Here is a 22356-nt window from a genome sequence, read left to right on the forward strand (position 1 = left end):
TGTCAAGCAATTATAACAAATGGCAAATGGGGAAAACCTCTACTCAGATCATTTAACCAGTCTATGACTGCATCCATCCCACCAAGGAAGGATTTTGAACTTAGGTAGACATTCTTCCAGTTCAGAATGCAACTCCTTGCACAAGCATCAGAGATTCATCTATGCTATAGTGTCTGGTTGTGCTGGAAGTTCTGAGAGCACTTGCCTGCGATCTCAATTTCCCAAAGACTGATTCCCCCTAATTCCCCCTCTCCTCTGCATCTTGTCTTATCTTTCTTGTTTTGGACTGTGATGTAAGCCACATACTCTGTCTTTTAAGGACTTATTTGAATATACAGTGTTGGTTGTCCTAAAGTTTCTCTTAGATGGATCCTGTCACTGTTTTGTTTAACTCTTTGATGGTTGGGGCATTGATAGAGAAGTGGCTTAGATGACTTAATACAAGTCTTATCCCTGATTCATCTGGGTCAAGCTTGACCAATGGAAACTAGAACAAGTATGTTCTGTATTTGTCATCGATAGGCCTCAGCATTGGTATGCCGGAGAAGCGTGAACAAAAGTTCAAATTTTCTAAAGGATTCCTATACACGCACACACGCTTTAAGCATGTGTGACATAATGGTATTCCTATACACACACACACGCTTTAAGCATGTGTGACATAATGGTGCATCTTTCAGAAGATGCTGTCTTTCGAGAAGCTAAAGCCTGAATAGGTGATGGTTCTTCCCCGAGGTATTCAAGGCATTTCCAATGTTTGCGTACTCACCAGGGTGATGTTGCCTCTTTAAATGTTGTTTCTTTTATGCAGGCATCGCTCACTCCAGTGAAGTCTGGCGAAAATAAAGATGAGGAAAAACCAAAGCCAAAGGATCGAATTACATCCTGCCTCTTGGAGAACTGGAACAAAGGAGAAGGGCTAGGCTACGAGGGAATTGGCTTGGGCATTGGGTTACGAGGGGCCATTCGGCTGCCATCTTTCAAGGTATGAGTTAGAAAACAGTAGCAGTCTTCCCTGGCTGAGCAATCAGAGTATAGATGCCGTCTTCCTTTTTCCATCCAGATCCCCACACACCGACACTCTGACTTTTCTACTGTTTCTTGTGTAACAACCTCCCTTGCTTTTAACGTAACCTGTAATCTTTGGGAAGGGGGATCCCTACTCCTTAGTGTCAGTTTCTCTAACCTTTTGACAGTGACCTGTATTAGGAAACAAAGTTTCAGCACTGCTGGAAAAAACGGAGTTTCTGCTAGGCTGGGTTATATGCAGTTACCAGTCAGCATGGAAGAGACAATGCAGCTTTAAATCGCGTTAGATCAGGAGGTGGACTTGGCACAGGTGTTGAGAATGTAACTCTGTTTACTTCAGTGGGTTGTAACCCATTTACATAAGAGTGGAATTTGGGCCTAGGTCCCTTTCTAACACCGTTCAAGCATTTTTTGCCAGGCAAATGGCTTTTAATTCATGTTAGCAGAAACAATTTTGGATCTTACATGTGTCAATTTTAAAGTGTGGCTGGGGGTGGAGGAGTTGAGTTAGAAGACTACTTGCAAAATATGCTGGCCCCACTGCGTCTCTGATTAAGCAAGTCTGGATATTAAATGCTGCAAGCAATATGCAAAGTAGGAAAAATGCACAGTCCCCTGTGAAGCCAGATAGTGTGAGACCAAGCTGGTTATCTTACTAGATTATTATTTCTATCTTATGTTAGAAGAAAGAGAGATGAGAGCAATGGAGTGAGTGGAGCATACCTAAATTCCTGAAGTTTGAAACTCTTAAATTTCCTTTGATGCTTTGTAGTTATGGTGGCTGAACCTTAATGCCTGGAAGGTTTCACTGCCCCTCTTTGAGTTAACCAAACTGGACAGGAAGTCTTTTCCAAAAGAATCATGGCATTTCTGCCACCAGTCAAGAGGCAGAAGCATGGGAAAATGGACAGTGGTTTGGTGAGAGGAGTGGAGTGTAATTCACTTTTCTGAACTCAGTTTGGCTCTGCAATACTTTTAAGTAAAGAGTCAAGGGTGTCTTCAAGTCCTAATTTAAAGCTAACCTTGCTTTGAAATTTCTTTAGCTGTTTCAACTTCCCTGCTTTAGCAACCAATTTATGTCAGTTTAACTGTGTTGCTTGGGCGTATGGGAAATCCCTGAGTGACATAGTTTTACTGAGCTAAACTCCAGCATAGTGCTGTCTGTGTTGATGGGAGAGCTTCTCCTGTCGACATAGCTACTGCCACTCACAAGGCTGGTCTACGCTGGGGGGGGGATGTCAATGTAAGTTATGCAACTTCAGCTACGAGAATAGCATAGCTGAAGTCGACGTCTCTTAGTTCGACACACCTCCCGTCCTCACGGCGTGGAGTCGATGGCCGCGGCTCCCCCGTCGACTCCGCTGCTGCCTCTCACCTTTGTGGAGTTCCAGAGTCCACGGGGAGCACAGTGGGGATCGATTTATCGCGTCTAGATGAGACGTGATAAATCGATCCCCGATAGATCGATCGCTACCTGCCGATCGGGCTGGTAGTGTGGACATACCCACAGAGGTGGATTTATTATGCTGACTGGAGAGCACTCTCCCCTTGGCATAGAGCATCTTCACCAGCTACTCTACAGTGATGCAGCTGCAGCACTTCTAGTGTAGACTAGCCCTTAGTTATGCTAGCAAAGTAAAGCAGCTGGGATCTTCTTGGGAAGTTGGTTTCTTCAATTCTACTACCTTTTTAGAAATGCTAATCCTGTTCTTTGTTCAGGTGAAGAGAAAGGAGCCACCTGAAGCTGCCTCAGCTGGAGATCAGAAGAGAATCAGGCCCTCCACGTCTGTTGATGATGAAGATGAAGGTTTGCAATCCACATTTAATTGATACACAAGTGTGAATGCAAACCATACAAAAACTGAATTCCTTTCAACTTCTCAGCAGCACATTAACTCCCAGTTAGACACACATTCAAGAATTTGAGCCAAAATTCAATCGACCTTGAAACTCTGATCAGCTCGGTGACCTGCTCTGGATTGTGCTCCTTTAAATGTACTGTGACAAGGAAATGTAAGACCCAGAGTTTATGTATAACTTTACCATATTTTTGTTCCACTGCTGCAGAACTAGTCAGCCAGCAGAGGGAGCTCAGGTTAGTTTACCAAGCACATTCCAGAGCTGTGTTTATCTTACCAATATGAAAGCCATTATGGAAGTAAGTAAGGGAAAGCCAATTTGGTTTGGATTTCATTTTTTAAAAAAAGTAATTTTGTTAAATTTGGAGGGGAAAGTCTATTTTAAAATATTTTAACTTTTTTTTAAAAGTTTACTCCAAACAGTGCAGAGTAAAAATAAGATGATAAATAAAGGTCAGTTGAGGATCTCTTTAAGACTAATGTACAGTTTACTTGCCCATGTAAACTTGATCCTTGATCCTAACAGCTGCTCATGCAGCCAAAGTAAAGAAGAGGGTTTATAAACCAAGCTTATTTAAGTATCAGAGGGTAGCCGTGTTAGTCTGGATCTGTAAAAGCAGCAAAGAATCCTGTGGCACCTTATAGACTAACAGAGGTTTTGGAGCATGAGCTTTCGTGGGTGAATACCCACTTCCTCAGATGCATGCATCTGAGGAAGTGGGTATTCACCCACGAAAGCTCATGCTCCAAAACCTCTGTTAGTCTATAAGGTGCCACAGGATTCTTTGAAGCTTATTTAAGTAGTTCTAAACATTTAAGAACCAGAATGTACTTTAGAGGTGCCTGTGAGGACAGATGCTTAGTTTCAGTAAAAAAAAGAATTCCATCACGCAGTCTAAAGTTTAAAACAAACACCCAGTTCTTGATGTGTTCACACCAGTTAGCGTGTGATGGTGAGGGAGGGGCACAGGAAGGACTCCCTCAAAATATTAATCCTTGGGTTCTTCCTTCCCTATCTGATTTGTGCTCCAATACATCTGTTAGTCTTTAAGGTGCCACAGGACTCATTGTTGCTTTTTACAGATGCAGACTAACACGGCTACCCCTCTGTTACTTAACACAAAGTATGTGTGCTGCCTCATATACCAGGTACATAAGTGGCCAGTGCTCTAGTGTAACGCTTGACCTTCAAGCACCATTGAGATTGCAGCCATCGGCAGCTAAAGGGCTAAACATTTTAAGGCCCTCCAAGCCCCAGGAAGCTTGTATTTAACCCTAACATAATGAAAAGGGCTTTGTCACCTTTACTCTTCCCTTGATAGTAGACCTTATTTTTACCCCTTTACCTCTGCTGGGTCTTATTCTGAAGCACACACCAAACTTTAATCCCTTTCTGAGCCTAGCAGCATCTCTCTCTTTTTCAGGAGCAAACCAGGTCAGAACTAGACAGAATAAACCCCCTAGCTCTAGCGCAAGGACCTTCCTATTGAACGGGAGTTTTGGCAAGACCCTGCCCCACAGAGTGGAGCCACCCAGCAATCCTACAAACACAGGCCCTGCTTTTTCTAGACATCGTTTTCTGTTTTCGCTGAATAACGGGGGCTTTGTGCTTAGTTTTAGGGTGCTCTTCCAGTTGCACTCCTGCAAATGCTTGCAATAAAAATACAAGGAACCCAGAGGAGGTTGCTGCTCCCGATGATAGCAGCTTTCAACCCTCCTTTTATGGACCCTTCTGGCTTCCCCTGTACAGAACCCCAACCCCTGTATATGGCAATGTATTGTTCATCAGCTGCACCCGCATTTAACCCTATCATTGCTTCCATTTTCCAAATTTCAGACCAAAGAAAGGTTAGAAGGCTGGTTGTCAGTCTGCAGCCTACAAAGGGTTAACATTATATGCACATTATATGCACAGTGCACAAAGGGCCCATTGATCCTCAGGGATTCAATACAGCAGCAGTTCAATGAGGAATCCAGTCGATAAGTGGGGTAAGGTTGACAAAGTAATGTGGAAGAAAAGTCTGGTTGAGTGTGGGCCATTAAGCAGGCTGATGTTTATTGAGGCCAAATTTTGAGTTTTGGTAGCTTTGGGCCCCTTCGATCATGGTACCCTTGTGAAAGAAAGAATCCCAGCTCCTATATTTAACATACAGCTGGTCAGGGTGTCTGGGGAGGGGGGAATGTCAAAATTCTGGGCTTCCTTCAGGGTTTCATTTGATGGATGGTGGTACTCCTATTCCGCTCCTCTCTCGTTGCTGTCCTTGCCACCACCCTCTTTCCCCTGATACACCTTCACCACAAGAAGTGATCTTGGCTTCAGTTACCACCTTCATGCTGACGACTCTCAGATCTGCTTTTCTTCCCCAACCTGCTTCACTCTTTCCAACTGGCTCACGTCTCCTCGTGGGTGTCTTGCCACTACACGTAAAATTAACAGGGCCAAAACTATGCTCTTCCGCCCTCTTTCCTTTTTCTCTCCCCTTCCTCTGACATGGTTGACGGCACCAGCACCCTCCCAGTTACTCAACAAGTCGCTGACGTGAATGCTGCCACTGACTCCGGCCTCTCTGAAATCCCACACTCCTAGGTCTTATCCAGATCTTGCTGCTGCTTCCATCGCATGTCAGAATCCTGCCTTTGTTCTGTCTGCGCATTCCTAAAACACTTGTTCCAGCTCTTGCAATCTCCTATCTTCCCTGCTGCAGCTGCCTCCTCTCTGGTCTTTGTGCTCCACCTTGTCCTCTCTAAGTCCCTTCAGATATCCACCTGTTCATCACTCTGACCATGTCCCTCATCTCTTTGAATCCCTCTGCGGCTCCTTCTTCTCCACTGCCCTTTTGTTCCCTTACCTTTAGGGCTCTTTACAACACAGTCCCCTTTCCGCTTACTGCTCCTGTCTCTTATTTGTGTCACTTCACCCAATCTGCTGTGCCAGGTTTGTCAGCTGCGACCACCCTTTTCTCCACAAGCGTCTTCTCTCTCTTCCGCGCTGCCACCTACGCATGGAACGTCTGCCCCAAACCAGTTCATAAAGCCACTCCCCCGTCCTCCAATAAATCACTCCTCAAGACACACTTCTGACAGAAAGCCTGTGATAAATTGCCAACTAATAATGGCTGCGTGGATGGTCACTAGGTATGACTGAGATCCTCAATATTTCTTGTTCACCTTCCCCATTTTCTCCTCTTATTTCTTACAGCCCCTTGTTGTGCCTTGCCTTAAATCAGACTGTAAATTCTTTGGGGTAGGGACTATCTCTTGCATAGTAGAGTAGGGTTTTGATCCTGACTGGAACCTTTGACCACTGCTATAAAACTGTTAATAATAATGTTCTGAGTTTACTCATGATAGTTGAATCCTTGAGATTGTGATGTTTTGATTACAATTCTCGTCTCTTCTTCCCCCCTATCAGAATCAGAAAGGGACAGAGACATGTCTGATGTTACTTCAGACCTGTCTAAGAAGGATGCAGAAGCAGTAGGCCTCCGAAGGAGACCAGCAAGACCATTGGAGCTAGACAGTGAGGGGGAGGAAGGAGATGAGACTTCAGGTAAAGAAGAAGAATCCTGTTCTGAAAAGGAAGACGAGCAGGAGGAAGAGGGAGGATTGGTGAAAGCAGCACCTGGCAAGGTATTTCTCTCCTCCCCCTCCCCCGTGCATCACATTATAACCCCGAGTCTCCAGCTCTAATTGCTGCACTACACTTATGAATTAGTGTAGTTAGAGCAGCTTAGATACAATTATATGGGCTACTTTTCCTGAGATTCCTCTTCCCATCCCCATTGTATAATATTACAAACTTAATGTTTTACAGAGGTGGGCAAACACCTCTGTCTTTTAATTTGCCTTTTATTTTACAGAGGTGGGCAAACATGTGTAAATGTTTTACAGAGGTGGGCAGACACCTCTGTCTTTTAATTTGCCTTTTATTTGATTTTATTGGGACACGTCTTTTGAGAGTCTGCACTGATACTCATTGAATTGTGCGTCCAGAATTGTTGTCTGTGTAGGTTTGTTTACTGTTGCTGTGGTATTTGAGATTTTGGTGTATTTATTAAAGCCAATACAGAAAATGAACATATTTTTCTAAAGGTGTCATTAAAATACTAAAATATTTACTGCCAAAGGAGGAAGACGAGGAGGAGGAGGAGGAAGATGAGGAAGAGGAGGAGGAAGATGCTGACGAAGAGGAGGAAGAGGATGAAGATGAAGAAACGGGAGTAGAAACAAGCGAAAAGGAAGATGAGCAGGACTCTGAAGAAGGTATGCAGTCTTACTAGAAACAAAGTAAACTTTGGCTTCTGGTCAGGTCCACACTTTGGTTCCAGTAGAATTGCTCACCTCTAGGCTAATTCTTAAGCTTGTATTCCCACTTAAGTATCTATAATAGGATTGCTATCCTTGAACTGATTCTAAGTTTGTGCATATTGGAGTTTACAGCACTGGGTTATAACAATAACATCCCACCAACTCAAAAATTGAGAATAAAATTTGATTTTAATATATACTGTAAATCCCCCATTTTCCTCTCCAGCTCGCAAATTGCCACTTTTAACAGTGCAGAGAATAGTTTCCCCACATGCTCTCATCCATATTCACTACCAGGGTACAAGCAGACACCAATGTTTCCCATGCTATCTAGAAGCTCTTCTCTGGGAGCACAGAGCTTCAGAGGAAGACAGTTTTGTTTTATTTCATTCAAGGAAAAAATATTTTCCCACACTGATTTTTCTTCTAAAAGTGAGCTATATTTTTGTCTAAGGAAACCCTTGAAAATCAAGAGGAAATCCCCAAAAAACCCTGTCAAGGGGATTAATTTCTGTAGTTTCACATGATTGTTTAATGAGGTCATGAAAGGACAGTAATAATAACAACATCTTATCCTTGCAGAAGATGTAGTGAGTCCTACATCTTCCAAAGCTGAAGCTGAATCATCTGATGAAAGTGAGGACTCCTCAGAATTTGAGTCAAGTTCTGACTCGGATGAGGAGGAGGAGGAGGAAGAAGAGGTGACGGCTGAAGACCAAGATAGAGAAGCCATGGCTGCTGAAATAGAGCTTGAGTCTGCTAGTCATGAACTAGCAGATGAAGAAAAAGAGACCATCCTGGAGCTGTTTCCAGTGGATGACTATATGGAAGCAACAAGCCTGGCACTAGAGGCACCAACTGTGGCGGTAAAAGAGGAAAAGATGGAAGAAACCAAGCAACGGGAAGATGAAAGTGGTGAAGTGCCAGAGGAATCTACTGCTGCTGAAGGTTTGGTGGTCACGGAGAGAGACCAGGAAGTAAACCTAGTGCCGTCTCCTATATGCGTAGCAGGTACAGTGTGTTAATGTATTTTGTCATCTGTTGCTGTAGTGTCAAAGTACAGTATTCTCACAGCATATTTTCGGTGCCCCTCTTGTCCTTTCCTCCTCCTTATCTCCCCAATAATTGATTGATCCTGGAGATGTTCTCACTGGGGAAGGAGGTCTGGATTGAGCTTTTGATCATCTGGTAAAGGTGTTCTGCAGCTGGAGTTCTGCTGCTGAAAATGCTCTGTGCATTGCACCCAAGAGTCTTATTCTAGCCAGGTTAGTGGCAGTGTCCTTCTGGAGCATAACTGTCTTAAGGCATGTCTACACAGTAATAAAAAACCCATGGCACTGAATCTCAGAGCCTAAATCAGTGGGCTTGGGCAGGAGGACTGTAAATTTGCCATGTGGACGTTCAGATTCAGGCTGGAGCCTGGTCTCTGAGACCCTACGAAGGGGGCTGGGAGTGGGGTTGTGTGTCAGAGCCCAGGCTCCAGCGTGAGCCGAAACATCTAAACTGCTATTGTTAGCCCCACAGCATGAGCCCGAGGCAGCTGACCCAGGCTCTAAGACGCAGTGCTGTGGGTGTTTTATCACAGTATAGAATGAATAAGTGGCCTATGAGGTACCATAGAATTAGTCTATGAAGTGCTTTGTAGATGAGCACTAGGACTCTAAATTTAACGACAGCCATGAAATGGCTTCTTTAGTGCTTTGGTTCTAAAGGGGCTGTGTGGCTGGGGAATGGAAAGAGACACTTAATAGGGCTTGAGGGGGGTGGAATTGCAGACCTACATTAGGGGTTTTTCACTTAGCTCCCGTGTAAATGAACATTTGTCCCAGCATTGCCAGGAGAAGGAAATTGGTCTTCTGGTGTCTTCCTTAAATTCACAGAGTTGTTTGTTATGTGTGAAGACAACCTCCAGGAGATTTTTTTTAAACTGTTATTAAAATAGGAGCGAGGTGGGTAAAGCTTGACAATCTACAGGCTGTGCAAAATACCATCATGCGGGGGACTGGATTCTGCTCCCTGCTCAGCCATTCTCTCCTGGGCTGCCATGCGACCTAGAAGCTCTGTGCTGGCCATAGGCTCACCACTTGGGGACAAAGAAGGAACTACTTTTTGGAACAATCTCTTGTCCTTAGAGGACACAGGGAGAGTCTATGATACATTTTGGAGACAGCCACAGGGAAGGTTGCGCTAATGTACGGAATCTTCATTAGAGGTGGCATATTAGAATGCAGGAGAAATCTATAGCATTGGTGCTTCCTATCAAGACATCCCAATGCAGTTGCTTAAGAGTGAAATGAGTCAGAGCTCCCTGCAAAGGTCAGTAATTCCGGTTTCACATTAGCTCCTTAGCATAGACCTGAGAGAACCCTCTGACTGGCCAGACATTTCCACAGGCCTTCCTTTTTCCTCTTGAAAAGGTTATTTCAAGCTGCCTCATAGATGGAGTGTTAGTTCCTTTTGGCCCTAGGCCCTACGGAGGTATATAAAATATAAGCAAATGAGAGTGTTACAGCTAGAGCAGCATATAAATTGCCTCAGTGATACCAACCGAGTGTATCCACATTTCATTACAGGGGTCTCCCATTTCTTCCATGTTACGTTCAAGAGCATTACACTTCCCCTTTGCTTCGTTGCCATTCTTGCTGGCCCTCCAGTTAATTTACTACCTCCTGGAAAAAAACAAAACTAAGGACATCTTAAGGCTCTTACAGCCTACTTACTAACAGCCTTTCCCCAATAATTCACTCATGTTTTTTATGGCAGTAAGAAGCCAGCCAAGTTTTTTGTAAGCCAAGTGTTTTGTAAGCTGCAAACCTTGGTTCTAGCCTCTAGAGAAGCTAGTCCCCAAATTAATAGTATGTTTTCTGGTGGTCCATTCGGGATAACTGTGGTCACTTCTGGGTCCTAATTACTCTCCTCTCTACACTTCCAAAATGGGAAAAGTGGCAGTTTTTAAAGCCTCCCAGTGGATATGAGCTGGTTTTGTAATTGCAGCATCTTTAACATGCCCACGCTGGGAAATGACTAAGAACTGAATGGAGCTCATTCTGTTTTTTTCTCCAGTGGAAGAGTCTGAACTGGATATCGAGCTGGAGCCTAAGATATTAGAGGGTCCAAAGCCTGACTCTCAAGATGAAGAAGAGAATCTCTGTCTCTCAGCACCAGAGGGGGTATTTGAAGAACCTCTACCCAGTAAGAGCCGCTTCTTCAGTAAGTCTGATGATAGTGACTTCGAAGCCCGAGTTACAGGAAAGCTACTACTCACAGCAAAGGAGGAGGAGGAGAGACTGCCTTGGACTCCTGGACGGGACATAGTGGTCCATTCGGATTCTGATACTCCCACACTTCCAGCTCATAAGATGCCACCCTCTACACTTCCTCTTCCAACAACGCCTAGTAAAGAGGAACCGTTACTCCCTCCAGAAAATTTCCCTGAACAGTTAACGGTGACCAAAACAGCTCTGGAAGAGGAGCTTCCTAGGACTCCAGGGCGGGATATTATGGCCAAGTCTTCACATGGCTTTGCAAAGTCACAGAGTACGGACACTATTCCAGCCACCCCTGGAAGTGATGCTCCCCTTACAGGAAGCAGCTTGACTTTAAGTTCCCCTCAAGTCCCAGGCAGCCCTTTTTCATATCCATCCCAGTCTCCTGGGATTAATAGTGGCATTCCTCGGACTCCTGGGAGGGATTTTAATTTCACGCCTACTTTCCCAGAGCCTGGTGCAAACCTTGCTTGCCTTTTGTCTGGCAAGAAACCATCAGAAGATGAGCCAGAGGAGAAATGTTTTAAAGAACCTCATAGTGCTTCCCTAACGGTCAGCATGAACAGTGTTCCCTCCCCAATTCCCTTTGCTAGCCCTCCAGAAACTGATTTCCACACAGACATAGATTTGCCACCTGACGAGCCAGTATCTGTAGCAGCCCTGCCATGTGTGCCAGTGGATGGAAAGACATCCATAGAGGAGAGCAAGGTAGCCGTGAAATCCATTTTGCTCTCCCCAGAAGCGCCTACTGTGTCTCTTCCTCTCCCTCCTACTCCTTCCTCTCTGCCCACCAAAAGGAAACCAGGCCGGCCGAAACGATCACCTCCTTCGGTCCTCTCATTGGAGGCCTACCCCAGCAAAACTTCAGAACCTCCTCCTGTCCCAGTTGCTTTGACTGAAAGTGCTGCGAGCAAAGAGTTGTTGGGTGGGCATCCTGATGCTTTTTATGGACTGAAAGATCCTGAAGCGGTCACCCTAGACTTCAGGAATGACAGCTTCCATGAGAAGGTAATCCCGGAGGCCATAGCAGAGAAACTTCCGTTTAAGGAACTAGAAAATCAGTGGAATGAGGACTTCAAAGAAGAGGAGATTCACGTGAAACCTAAAAGACAGTGGCGGAGGCAGAAAAAGGCACCTGAGGACATCCCAGTGATTCCTTCCCCTGAATATTCTCCCCATCGGCCCCACTTTAGGCCCCGCTCCGAGTTCGAGGAGATGACCATTTTGTATGATATCTGGAATGGAGGAATAGATGAGGAAGATATCAAGTTCATGTGTATCACGTATGATCGCTTGTTACAGCAAGATAATGGTATGGACTGGCTCAACGATACCCTTTGGGTATACCATCCTTATATCCTTTCACACCGAGATTCTGGATTGAACCTAAAGCATAATGTTTGCCTTGGAAGAGGCAGTGTATTGGTTATTGTTTTAATCATAATTTTCCCCTCATAGGACTACGTATGGATACAGTCAGTAGGGTAAAATATCCCATCTCTTCTGATTCCGTGTAAAACATGGTTTCCTCTTCATTTAAAAATGTTCATGTGACTCAGAGTAACAAAAGGTAGGAAATTCAAGGTTCAGGCTGACACTGCATTTTTCATTCTTCATTATTTTTTTCCGTTCCAAAGGACATGACTTAAGGGCAGCGTGTTGGCTTAAACTTTTAATTTTCTGCCTTTTTATGGCTTGCGTAATAGCCTTCAAATGCATTTTTTTTAATTGATAGAAAATATCCAAGAAGGAGACAAAATTAACTGCACCCCACACCCCTTTTAGTTTTTGGGATGAAGTCTTTACAAAATCTACTTTATTGAATACTGTTTGTCTTCCTTATTTGAAAACTCATTTGCAAAAAATAAATGTTATAAGATTTAAGTAATTGACATCTAAATTAATAGTACTTTACTTGCTAGAGAAGACTGGGATAAGAAAAGGAGAACTGGACAGCTGAGGGTAGGAATGATGGTCCTGGAAAGGAGGGTTTTGTGAGTGTGTGTATGATGTATTTGGTAATTCGCATAATGGCGACATTTGAGATAAATTCCTTCCGTTAACAAACGTTATTCTAACACAGGGGTGGGCAAACTCTTTGGCTCAAGGGCCACATCTGGGTATGAAAATTGTATGGTGGGCCATGAATGCTCACGAAATTGGGGGTTGGAGTGCGGGAGGGGGTGAGGGCTCTGGAGTAGGACCAGAAATGAGGAGTTCAGGGTGAAGGAGGGGGCTCTGGGCTGGGCCAGAGGGTTGGGGTACAGGTGTGTGTGTGTGAGGGCTCTGGGGTGGGCCTGGGGATGAGGGGTTGGGGATGCAGGAGGATGCTCCGGGCTGGGATCAAGGGGTTTGGAGGGTGGGAGGGGGATCAGGGTTGGAGCAGCGGGTTGAGGTGCAGGAGGGGGTCAGGGGTGCAGGCTCCAGGTAGCACTTACCTCAAGCATCTCCCAGAAACAGCGGCATGTCCCCCCCTCTGACTCATATGCGGAGGCACAGCCAGGTGGGTCTGCGCACTGCCTTGTCCGCAGGCGCCACCCTTGCAGCTCCCATTGGTCGCGGTTCCTGGCCAATGGGAGCTGCGGGGGAGCCCCTTGGCTGCCTCTACACATAGGAGCCAGAGGGGGGACATGCAGCTGCTTCTGGGAGCTGCGCAGAGCAGGGCAAGCCCTAGACCCCACTCCCCGGCGGGAGCTTGAGGGCTGGATTAAAACGTCTGGAGGGCCGGATGCAGCCCCGGGCCATAGTTTGCCCATTCCTGTTCTAACACTCTCCCTTGAGGCCACTGTCTAATCCAGTTAAAAACTTGATTGTAACTTCCCATCAGTGTATCCAATCCTACTTCATTATAAGGTGACTTTATAAAAGTAACTCTACAGGACTTGGATTTCTTATATCAAGGTATCAAATACAGGGTTGAAGGGCACTTTCAAGTCCATTTGTGTTTGCTAATTCCAGACCTTCTGCTTCAATCCTGTAGTGTTAGAAGGAGGTCATATAAGTGCAGGGTGCATTCCTGGATCGAGCTAAAGGGTTGTGAGTTTCATGCACATGTTTATGAACATATGCTTCCAATCAGACAACAGAATTCTACTTTTACACAGATTCCTTCTTCCAGAAGTGCACATAGTCATGTGTATAACTGCTACAATCTAAATACACTTGTATGTTAATGCTGCTTTTGAAGTACATTATAAATGTGTACCCGTCGGGAGGATGCTTCATTTGGCTGATGGTGATTTTATTATAAGAAAAGTCCATTATCAAGGTTTATGAAGGCCGTGATGTGTTGACAGGATACTGACAAGTTACATTGTTTTGGGGAAAAAAAACTTACCTATGTTAGTAATCCAAGCTGTAGATAGTAAATGAAAATTTGTTAATTTAATCTTTTGTTTGTTTTTGCATTCTCAGCTTAGACAATTAAACTGTGCTAGTTAGCTACACTTTAGGACCAGTCAGTTTCATTTTTCACTTTTTTTTTTTTAACTAACCCAGTTTGCAAATACAGAAGATAATTTTTGTTAATTTTTAGACATAAAATAGTCATGTGTACAGTAACCTGTTTTCAGTGGTTATTTCAAATGCTTACTAATCATAGGACTGGAAGAGACCTCGAGAGGTCGTCTAGTCCAGTCCCCTGCACTCATGACAGGACTAAGTATTATCTAGACCATCCCTGACAGGTGTTTGTCTAACCTGCTCTTAAAAATCTCCAATGATGGAGATTCCACAACTTCCCTAGGCAATTTATTCCAGTGCTTAACCGCCCTGACAATTTGGAAGTTTTTCCTGATATCCAACCTAAACCTCCCTTGTTGCAATTTAAGCCCATTGCTTCTTGTCCTATCCTCAGAGGTTAAGAAGAACAATTTTTCTCCCTCCTCCTTGTAACAACTTTTTATGTAATTGAACACTGTTATCATGTCCCCCCTCAGTCTTCTCTTTTCCAGACTAAACAAGCCCAATTTTTTCAAGCTTCTTCAGTCTAGTTCATGTTTTCTAGAGCTTTCATCATTTTTGTTGCTCTTCTCTGGACTTTCTCCAATTTGTCCACATCTTTCCTGAAATGTGGCATCCAGAACTGGACACACTACTCCAGTTGAGGCCTAATCAGCGCAGAGTAGAGCAGAAGAATTGCTGCTTGTGTCTTGCTTACCACACTCCTGCTACTACATCCCAGAATGATGTTCGCTGCTTTTTTTTTTTTTTTTTTTGCGTCAGCGTAACCCTGTTGACGCTCATTTAGCTTGTGGTCTGCTATGACTCACAGATTCCTTTCTGCAGTACTTCTTCCTAGGCAGTCATTTCCCGTTTTGTATGTGTGCAACTGATTGTTCCTTCCTAAGTCAAGTATTTTGCATTTGTCCTTATTGAATTTCATTCTATTTACTTCAGCCCATTTCTCCAGTTTGTGCAGATCATTTTTAATTATAAGCCTATTCTCCAAAGCACTTGCAACCTCTCCCAGCTTGGTATCATCTGCAAACTTTATAAATGTACCCTCTACATCATTATCTAAATCATTGATGAAGATATTGAACATAACCGGTCCCAGACCTGATCCCTGCTGGACTCCACTTGTTATGCCTTTCCAGGATGACTGTGAACCACTGATAATTACTCTCTGGGAACGGTTTTCCAACCAGTTATGTACCCACCTTATTGTAGCTCCATCTAGGTTGCATTTCCCTAGTTTGTTTATGAGAAGGTCGTGAGAGACAGAATCAAAAGCTTTACTACACTCAAGATATATCATGTCTACCGCTTCCCCCTTCCACAAGGCTTGTTACCCTGTCAAAGAAAGCTATCAGGTTGGTTTGACATGATTTGTTCTTGACAAATCCATACTGACTGTTACTTATCATCTTATTATTTTCTAGATGTTTGCAAATTGATTACTTAATTATTTGCTTCATTATCTTTCCGGGTACAAAAGTTAAGCTGACTGGTCTGTAATTCCCCGAGTTGTCCTTATTTCCCTTTTTATCGATTACACTATATTTGCCTTTTTCCAGTCTTCTGGAATCTCTTCCGTCTTCCATGACTTTTCAAAGATAATCGCTAATGGTTTAGTCAGCTCCTTGAGCATTCTGGGATGCATTTCATCAGGCCCTGGTGACTTGAAGATATCTAACTTATCAAAGTAATTTTTAACTTGTTCTTTCCCTATTTTATTATAGTGACAATAAATCCTTGTAGGCAAGGTTTACTGAACTGAAGAGCTTGTTTTAGGGCCATCTGGTGAAAATGAAAATTGGTGTCGTAACTGTTTTAATAGTCTTGCAATATAATGTGATATAATAATACTCTGTCTTCCTATATTGCCTTGACCTGGAACCTCAAAGCACTTAACAAACACTCATGAATCCTTGTCATACCCTTGTATGGGGAGAAAAATCATTATCATTGCAATTGCACAGTTGTGGAAACTGAAGCACAGAGAAGTGAATTTTGTCACCCAGAGTCAGCTGGGATTGGTGGCAGAGCAGAGAATATAATCTTTTGTTCCCATCCGCAGCTCCAACCACTGCACAGTGCTGTTTTCTATATAGGTCCGTATTAGGGAGAGGAAGGTGTGGGTGAACATTTAATATTATAACCAAACGAGTCCTAAATTTTGCTTGGCCAATTAGGAGTGCAGAATGGGGTTTGGAATATCTGCCTGACCTGGTTCTGCTCCTGTGAAAGTCCGGGGAGCTGTGCTATTAAGGCTAAACAGGAGCTAGCTTTGAGAGAGGGAGTGTCTCCTTGCCTTCTCTAGCACTATATCAAGTGATGATTCTTTGCTGCCGTGATATGTTCGTGGTGTCTTGACCACAGTCTGAGATGTTGTGAGGAAGTTCTAGAAACAGTACATGTGGGTGGGAAATGTCATAAAAACAGAGCAAACTGCTTAGCCAGGTGCTCAGCTGGCTGCTCTCTCTCTGTCCATGGTCATGTACTTTGCAGAAGTCCTCTTCCAAACAGCCTTTTCTTGACAGATGGGCCCATTCCTCTCTTCCATTTCATTAGATTTCTTCATTATTCTGTGTTTTAATGTATTTTGCTGTCCCAGAGCATTATAGTGAAAAAAAAGAAATGTCTGTTTCTCATGTAGGGATGTGGGGTTGCCCTAAAAACTATTTAGTTTTCTGAGCTCATGGAAGGTACCGGATTGTTGGCCCTGGAGGCTGAAGTTCCTTCAGTAGCTATTGATCACGTATAGCATGGAAAACAGCAGTGCTAACTTGTCCCACTACCACTCTGCCCCATCCTTTACCTTAAGGGACCCAACTCTTGGGGTGAGCAATTAGTTTGGTCTTTGTTGCCCATACAGTCCCTGGCCTCTTTGTGGAGACTATCAACTAGTGCCAATAGTGATGATGTCCTTTGTCTACAGGGAAGTAGACTGAGATGCCTAAACTCACTTGACATGGTCACCACAGAACCATTAGATGGAAACCACTTTCATTTGACGAATCCTAAAACCTGTAAAAGCAAACGTGCAAACCTTTCCAGTGTCCAGTTGCCTGACAGTTAGATTTCTACTTCTCTAGCAGCTTGTTCTGGCAAATGGTCTTAATTTCCTTCTTTCTTTCTTCTTTTTTTTAAATAGCATTGAAATTGCCTACATGGCTGTAAGAACCAAATACCAAGCAGAGTGTTTTGTTGTCTGATTTCCATGTGTAGCTGGGTTTCTCCTTAACTTAGTTCCACCTACTAGCTTTTCTACCCCAAAGAAGAAGAAGCGGGATGATGGCATGCGGGAACATGTTACCGGTTGTGCACGAAGTGAAGGCTATTACAAAATTGATAAGAAGGACAAACTTAAATACCTCAACAATAGTCGTGCATTTGCAGAGGAGCCACCAGCTGATACACAAGTAAGGAGACTCTCATTGCTGACTGCTTCCTTGTGTTAACTGGATTTGTCTTGAAATGTGTTAGTAGCTCTCCTTTCTGAGATGGAATTAAGCCAGTGCCCCAGTATGGCTTTCCCTGTTGGAAGTATTGCCTTTCAGATGAGAAATAAAACAGAGATCCTATTGATTCAAGGTCATCAAAGGTCCCAGGCTATTTTCTGTAAGAGTGGGGGTGTCTTCCCCCTGTGTCCTGGCCAGATTCCAATATGAGGAAATGCATTCTGCTATGTAAATGTCCCTGCTGGTAGAGCTATATATGGTGTCCTTCATCTCCTCCCCTAAACTGTTCTGCATTGTCACTGGTGTTTTTTCAATGACTGCTGCATTGCACCCTATTGCAGGGGTATTTCCACGGTGGCAGAAGTGAAGCGATCCTTATGTATATGTATAGTTTATCATTCTGGAAGTCCTTTGGGAATTGAGGAGCCTGGTTTTCAATATAGATCTAAAATACTTTATTGGGGCTGCATATACCAAAGTATCATGATGCAGAGCAAGTAGGTGTTATAGAGTGATTAGAGGAATGGAAAGATTTGTACATGAAGAGAGACTCAAGACTCATAGACTCTAAGGTCAGAAAGAGACCATCACAATTATCTAATTTGACCTCCTGCACATTGCAGGGCACAGAACCTTCCCCACCCTCTCCTGTAATAGACCCATTACTTCAGAAACTGTGACTGTTTCGTTAGAGAGGAGAGGTGATAGAGGTAATCAAATTGATCAGTGACAGAGAGTAGGCAAATCAAGTGCTCCTATTTACCTTTTCTCATAATGAAAGAACAAGGGGACATTTTGTGAAATTGAAAGTTATTGAATCTAAAACTGATCAAATGAAATATTCTTTTACACAAAGCATAACTAACTTACTGAAGTAATTTCCAGAAGGTGTCAGTAAGGCCAAGAGTTTAGTGTAGTATTCAAGATGGGATTAGACTTTATATGGATAATGAGAAACTCCACAATTGTATTAGGTAGGATTAAAAAAAATCTCGTTAGAAGGGATACAAGACCTCCTGCTGCAAGGGAACAGCCAACCACTGACTGACTAGGATTAGGAAGAAACTTACCTCTAAAAGCAAATTAGTCAGTATGTGTCCACTATGAAGGTTTTGCACCTTCTTCTAAAGCATCTGGTAGTTGCCACTGTCAGAGACCAAATACTGGGCTACATAGACCACTAGCAACTGACCAGTTGATCAAGTCTTACTATTTCTGTGTTCTGTGGCGGAGTTGGAAGTAGAACCCAGGAGTCCAGACGCTCTGAAACCTGCTTTACTTAGTAGACCATGCTGCAAATATACTGTCGGGAGGAGTTTTTCACTAGCCAGGGCAGACTGTGTTAACTAATCCAATAGTTTCTACTCTGTTTTCTACTCTGATTCTGTGATGAGATATGTACTGCATGTGTGAGGATGTGCATCAAACTCCTCACTGGCTCGACTTTCATCTCTCACTTGTCTCTGGGAAATGTACAGATGGGTTTTCCCAGATCTTTTAAAATTTCAACTCCTAAACTGTTCTTCCTTGTTTGCAGGGAATGAGCATCCCTGCCCAACCTCATGCTTCCACCCGTGCTGGCTCTGAGAGAAGGTCAGAGCAACGCCGGCTTCTCTCATCCTTCACTGGTAGCTGTGACAGCGACCTACTCAAATTTAACCAACTGAAGGTAGGTCACGCATCCAGATTTTTATTCTGTGAATTGGAGAGCACAGGTCGGGTGCTGGTTAGGAATAAGCTACGGCCAGGCCCGTTAAAAGCCACAGGTCGATGACAAAACATGTGGTTTATAAATCTAGCTATGATGCCATATATTTTCTTATGACATTAAACTGTGTATTACGCCGTAGCAGTATGTCTGGGAGCAAGAACTACTTAGTACAATATGTCCAACTGCATGAACAAGGGGGTTGATAATGGGACAAAGAGACTCATCTGTAAATGGTGGGTTCCAATCTAGTTCAGGTCAGTAGTAACCAGAAGCAGTTACCATCTGATGGCTGTGTAGCCTGTGTGAAATTAGATGGTGATCTCAGTCCAGTTCCTAGTGGACAGGTATTCACATCACAAAAACCTCCTCCACATTTGGGCACCCTTGTTCGTCGTCTCAGTGAAGGTTTGGAAAGGATTTCCAGACTGAACTGTCTTCTCGCCCCTTAGTAGCACTGTCTCTTCAGAACAGCAGGTAGTTTGAGGTACTTTGGCCTGGGGTATTACTGACTTTTGGGAGCACTAAATACACTTCAAATTCCAAACAATACAATTGCCAGATCTCTTTGATCTAATGTTCGAACACCTAAATGGAATGGAAAGGAGCAAATCAAAGGGAAATCCATGGGGCAGAGGTCAGTGTATATACCCTGGGGGGTTTAACACATGATAGGCAGTGACAGTAAAACAGGAACCAGGCAATCAATGACCAAAATGGAGCTGAGCCCCAGACCAAAAGTGTGTGCTTACTACAGCCCATTAGACACTAGTGCAAAGGAGATATAGCCCAAAAGGGCCTGTTCTACCAACTTGCACAAGAACACGCGGTGAATCGAGGTGGGGCTGGGAGTAGAACCCAAGAATCAAGACAACGTCTTCCCTTCTCTAACCACTAGACTATGCTCCATTTCACAGCTAATGTGGAGGTAATTAATAGTCTGATTTAACTATAGAGTCAGGTGCCACATGCTGAAATGTCCCACTTGTGGCATGGAACACACTGCAGATGCTCTTTCGTATGTGCTTTCTACTGTGCGGATTGCTGTTTCCTTTTTTGCTCATGATGGTTTGGGGTTGTTTTGTACACAGTTCCGGAAGAAAAAGCTAAAATTCTGCAAGAGTCACATTCATGACTGGGGCCTTTTTGCTATGGAACCCATTGCAGCTGACGAGATGGTGATTGAATATGTGGGTCAGAACATCAGACAGGTGAGCTATGTTTCCCCATGGGTGACCACAGGGCCTTTGCCATGACTCAGAGTGGAAGACCTCTACTTCATGAAGTGTGGAAGGCCACATGTATCTGTCCTCAGTAGCATCGCCTTCATACCTACCTGGTTTTATTCATCTTCTCCATCCCGCTTGTAAATTCACAAACACTAAAGATTCCTTGAGGCTTTCAGTACCACATAATGCATACATCTTGAGTGTTTCTTCTGGGGTTTTTGTGCATGGGTCAGTTCTCTTGCTCTGTTTCCTCCTGCCTGTTCTCTGGAAACCATTTCAGAGAGTAACATATGTAAGGCAAAATCATTGTGGAGAATCCTATTGATGATGTTATGTCACATCTGTTTGGAAATGAGGGTAAGATAGAAGACTCCAATTTATGATTTTTGACAAGACAAGTTTAAAATACTTTTGTTCCCATGATGGACTGGATGGTCTCTTTAATGCTGAGTGGCAAACCCTTGGTGTGCTTTAAAAAAAAAAAAAGGTTGTTTAGAATCCCTGATAAATGTAGGCTGAAGCAGAATTTCTTGAAACAGGATTAAATCCAGACTTATTCTCAGAATTTTTGTCTTTTTTTAATTTTTAATAGAGTGCCATAAATTTACACAACCCTTTAGCTAACCATTGACTGCTCTGGACAAACATACAATCTCTAAGTCAAATGAGACACAGACATGAAGAAGCTGTGCTATAGATAAGGCTGAGAGTAACCTACTTTTTGAAAGATGATTATTGTAAGGGCTCTAAAATCCAAATTTGGGGTCATTTGAGCAGTTGGGTTCCTGAGATACAGCTCCTCCCACCTCATAAACATCAGCTGTTTACAAAAAAATCACACGATTCTCTTGAAATTTTGTTGCCCACATCTGGGACTCAAACTAATGCTCTGATCTTCCCCCAGATGATACAGTCCCATGGGATTGTTCTCAGCTTGTGCACTGAGGAAGCACTACTGAATAAATTATTGAGAATAAAGTTTGGAACTCCAGGTCAGCATAAGCTAAGCTGGTGTGTCTAAACCAGAGAAATTGCACGTGTGGCAAGACTTGAGTTCTGTTGAAGCCATAGGGTGTGCACCGGGGCTGTTCTATGTATTTTGCTGCCCTAAGCGCAGCAGTCAGGTGGCTTTCGGCAGCGCACCTGCAGGTAACACGGATTCGGCGGCATGCCTGCGGGAGGTCCGCCAGTCCCGCGCCTTCCGCATACTTGCAGCCGAAGCTGCGGGACCGGCAGACCTCCCCCAGGCATGCCACCAAAGGCAGCCTGACTGCCGCCCTCACAGCGACCGGCAGGCCGCCCCCCACGGCTTGCTGCCCCAGGCACGCGCTTGGTGTGCTGGTGCCTGGAGCTGCTCCTGGGGGTGCAGGCAGCTCAAGGTTACACACTATACTCATTGAGCCTCAGCTGCACCGATGCACTGTGAGTTCAAGCTCTACCCTTGGCAGATTTCAGAACTGTGCATTGTTCACAGAAGCTGTTCTCTGCCTGTATCGTGCAGGGGCTCTTTTTGGAAATTTTGCCTTGACCAAATTTCTGGTTTAAGAGCGTAATTTTAAAGTTCTCTAAAATCCACATGCAGAATCCGATTTTACTTTAGAAGTATTGTCAAGGCAGAAATTGAGCGGGATGTGATGAAAGGAATACAAGTGACTGGGACGCGGGTTCTTGGATACGCATTCCTCCTCACGTGAGCTGGTCATAGCATTTTTGGAGTCTTACAGTCTTTTTCAGTGTAGAGCAAGGGGCCTTGCCGAGTGTTGTCCTCCATGTAGGTTTCAGTGGTTTGTGGATTTAAAATGTAAAGCAGGCTTTTCCAAAGTCCAGGGGAATTAGGTGCTGAATCCCATTTGAAATTCAGTGCCTGATCTTTGAAAATCCCATCCTAAATGCTTGTCCTTTGAATTCTAAACCTATCTTCTCTTGAATAATTTGAGGTTGTAAATATCTTTTAAAATCCTGAATGGGAGTTTTGGTTTGTGCCTTTTACATTGACTGCATGTAAATCCCTTGTACTTTACTGCCTGTCTCTACGGCACACGCTGACTCGAC

General features: G+C 43.9%; 1 protein-coding gene across 1 annotated transcript in view; it reads left to right on the forward strand.

Moving 5' to 3' along the window:
• SETD1B (SET domain containing 1B, histone lysine methyltransferase) overlaps positions 1-22356 on the forward strand; it is a 69030-nt gene that overhangs the window by 40674 nt on the left and 6000 nt on the right. Inside the window, exons 8-16 of the mRNA XM_050923907.1 lie at positions 812-985; positions 2749-2836; positions 6301-6518; positions 7016-7151; positions 7779-8207; positions 10260-11816; positions 17162-17328; positions 18905-19036; positions 20167-20286. Coding sequence (XP_050779864.1) covers positions 812-985; positions 2749-2836; positions 6301-6518; positions 7016-7151; positions 7779-8207; positions 10260-11816; positions 17162-17328; positions 18905-19036; positions 20167-20286 — 3021 coding nt within the window. The remainder of the gene's footprint in view (positions 1-811; positions 986-2748; positions 2837-6300; positions 6519-7015; positions 7152-7778; positions 8208-10259; positions 11817-17161; positions 17329-18904; positions 19037-20166; positions 20287-22356) is intronic.

The sequence above is a fragment of the Gopherus flavomarginatus genome, chromosome 15 (genome assembly GCF_025201925.1).
Source record: "Gopherus flavomarginatus isolate rGopFla2 chromosome 15, rGopFla2.mat.asm, whole genome shotgun sequence".
In the NCBI taxonomy this organism is placed as follows: Eukaryota; Metazoa; Chordata; order Testudines; family Testudinidae; genus Gopherus; species Gopherus flavomarginatus.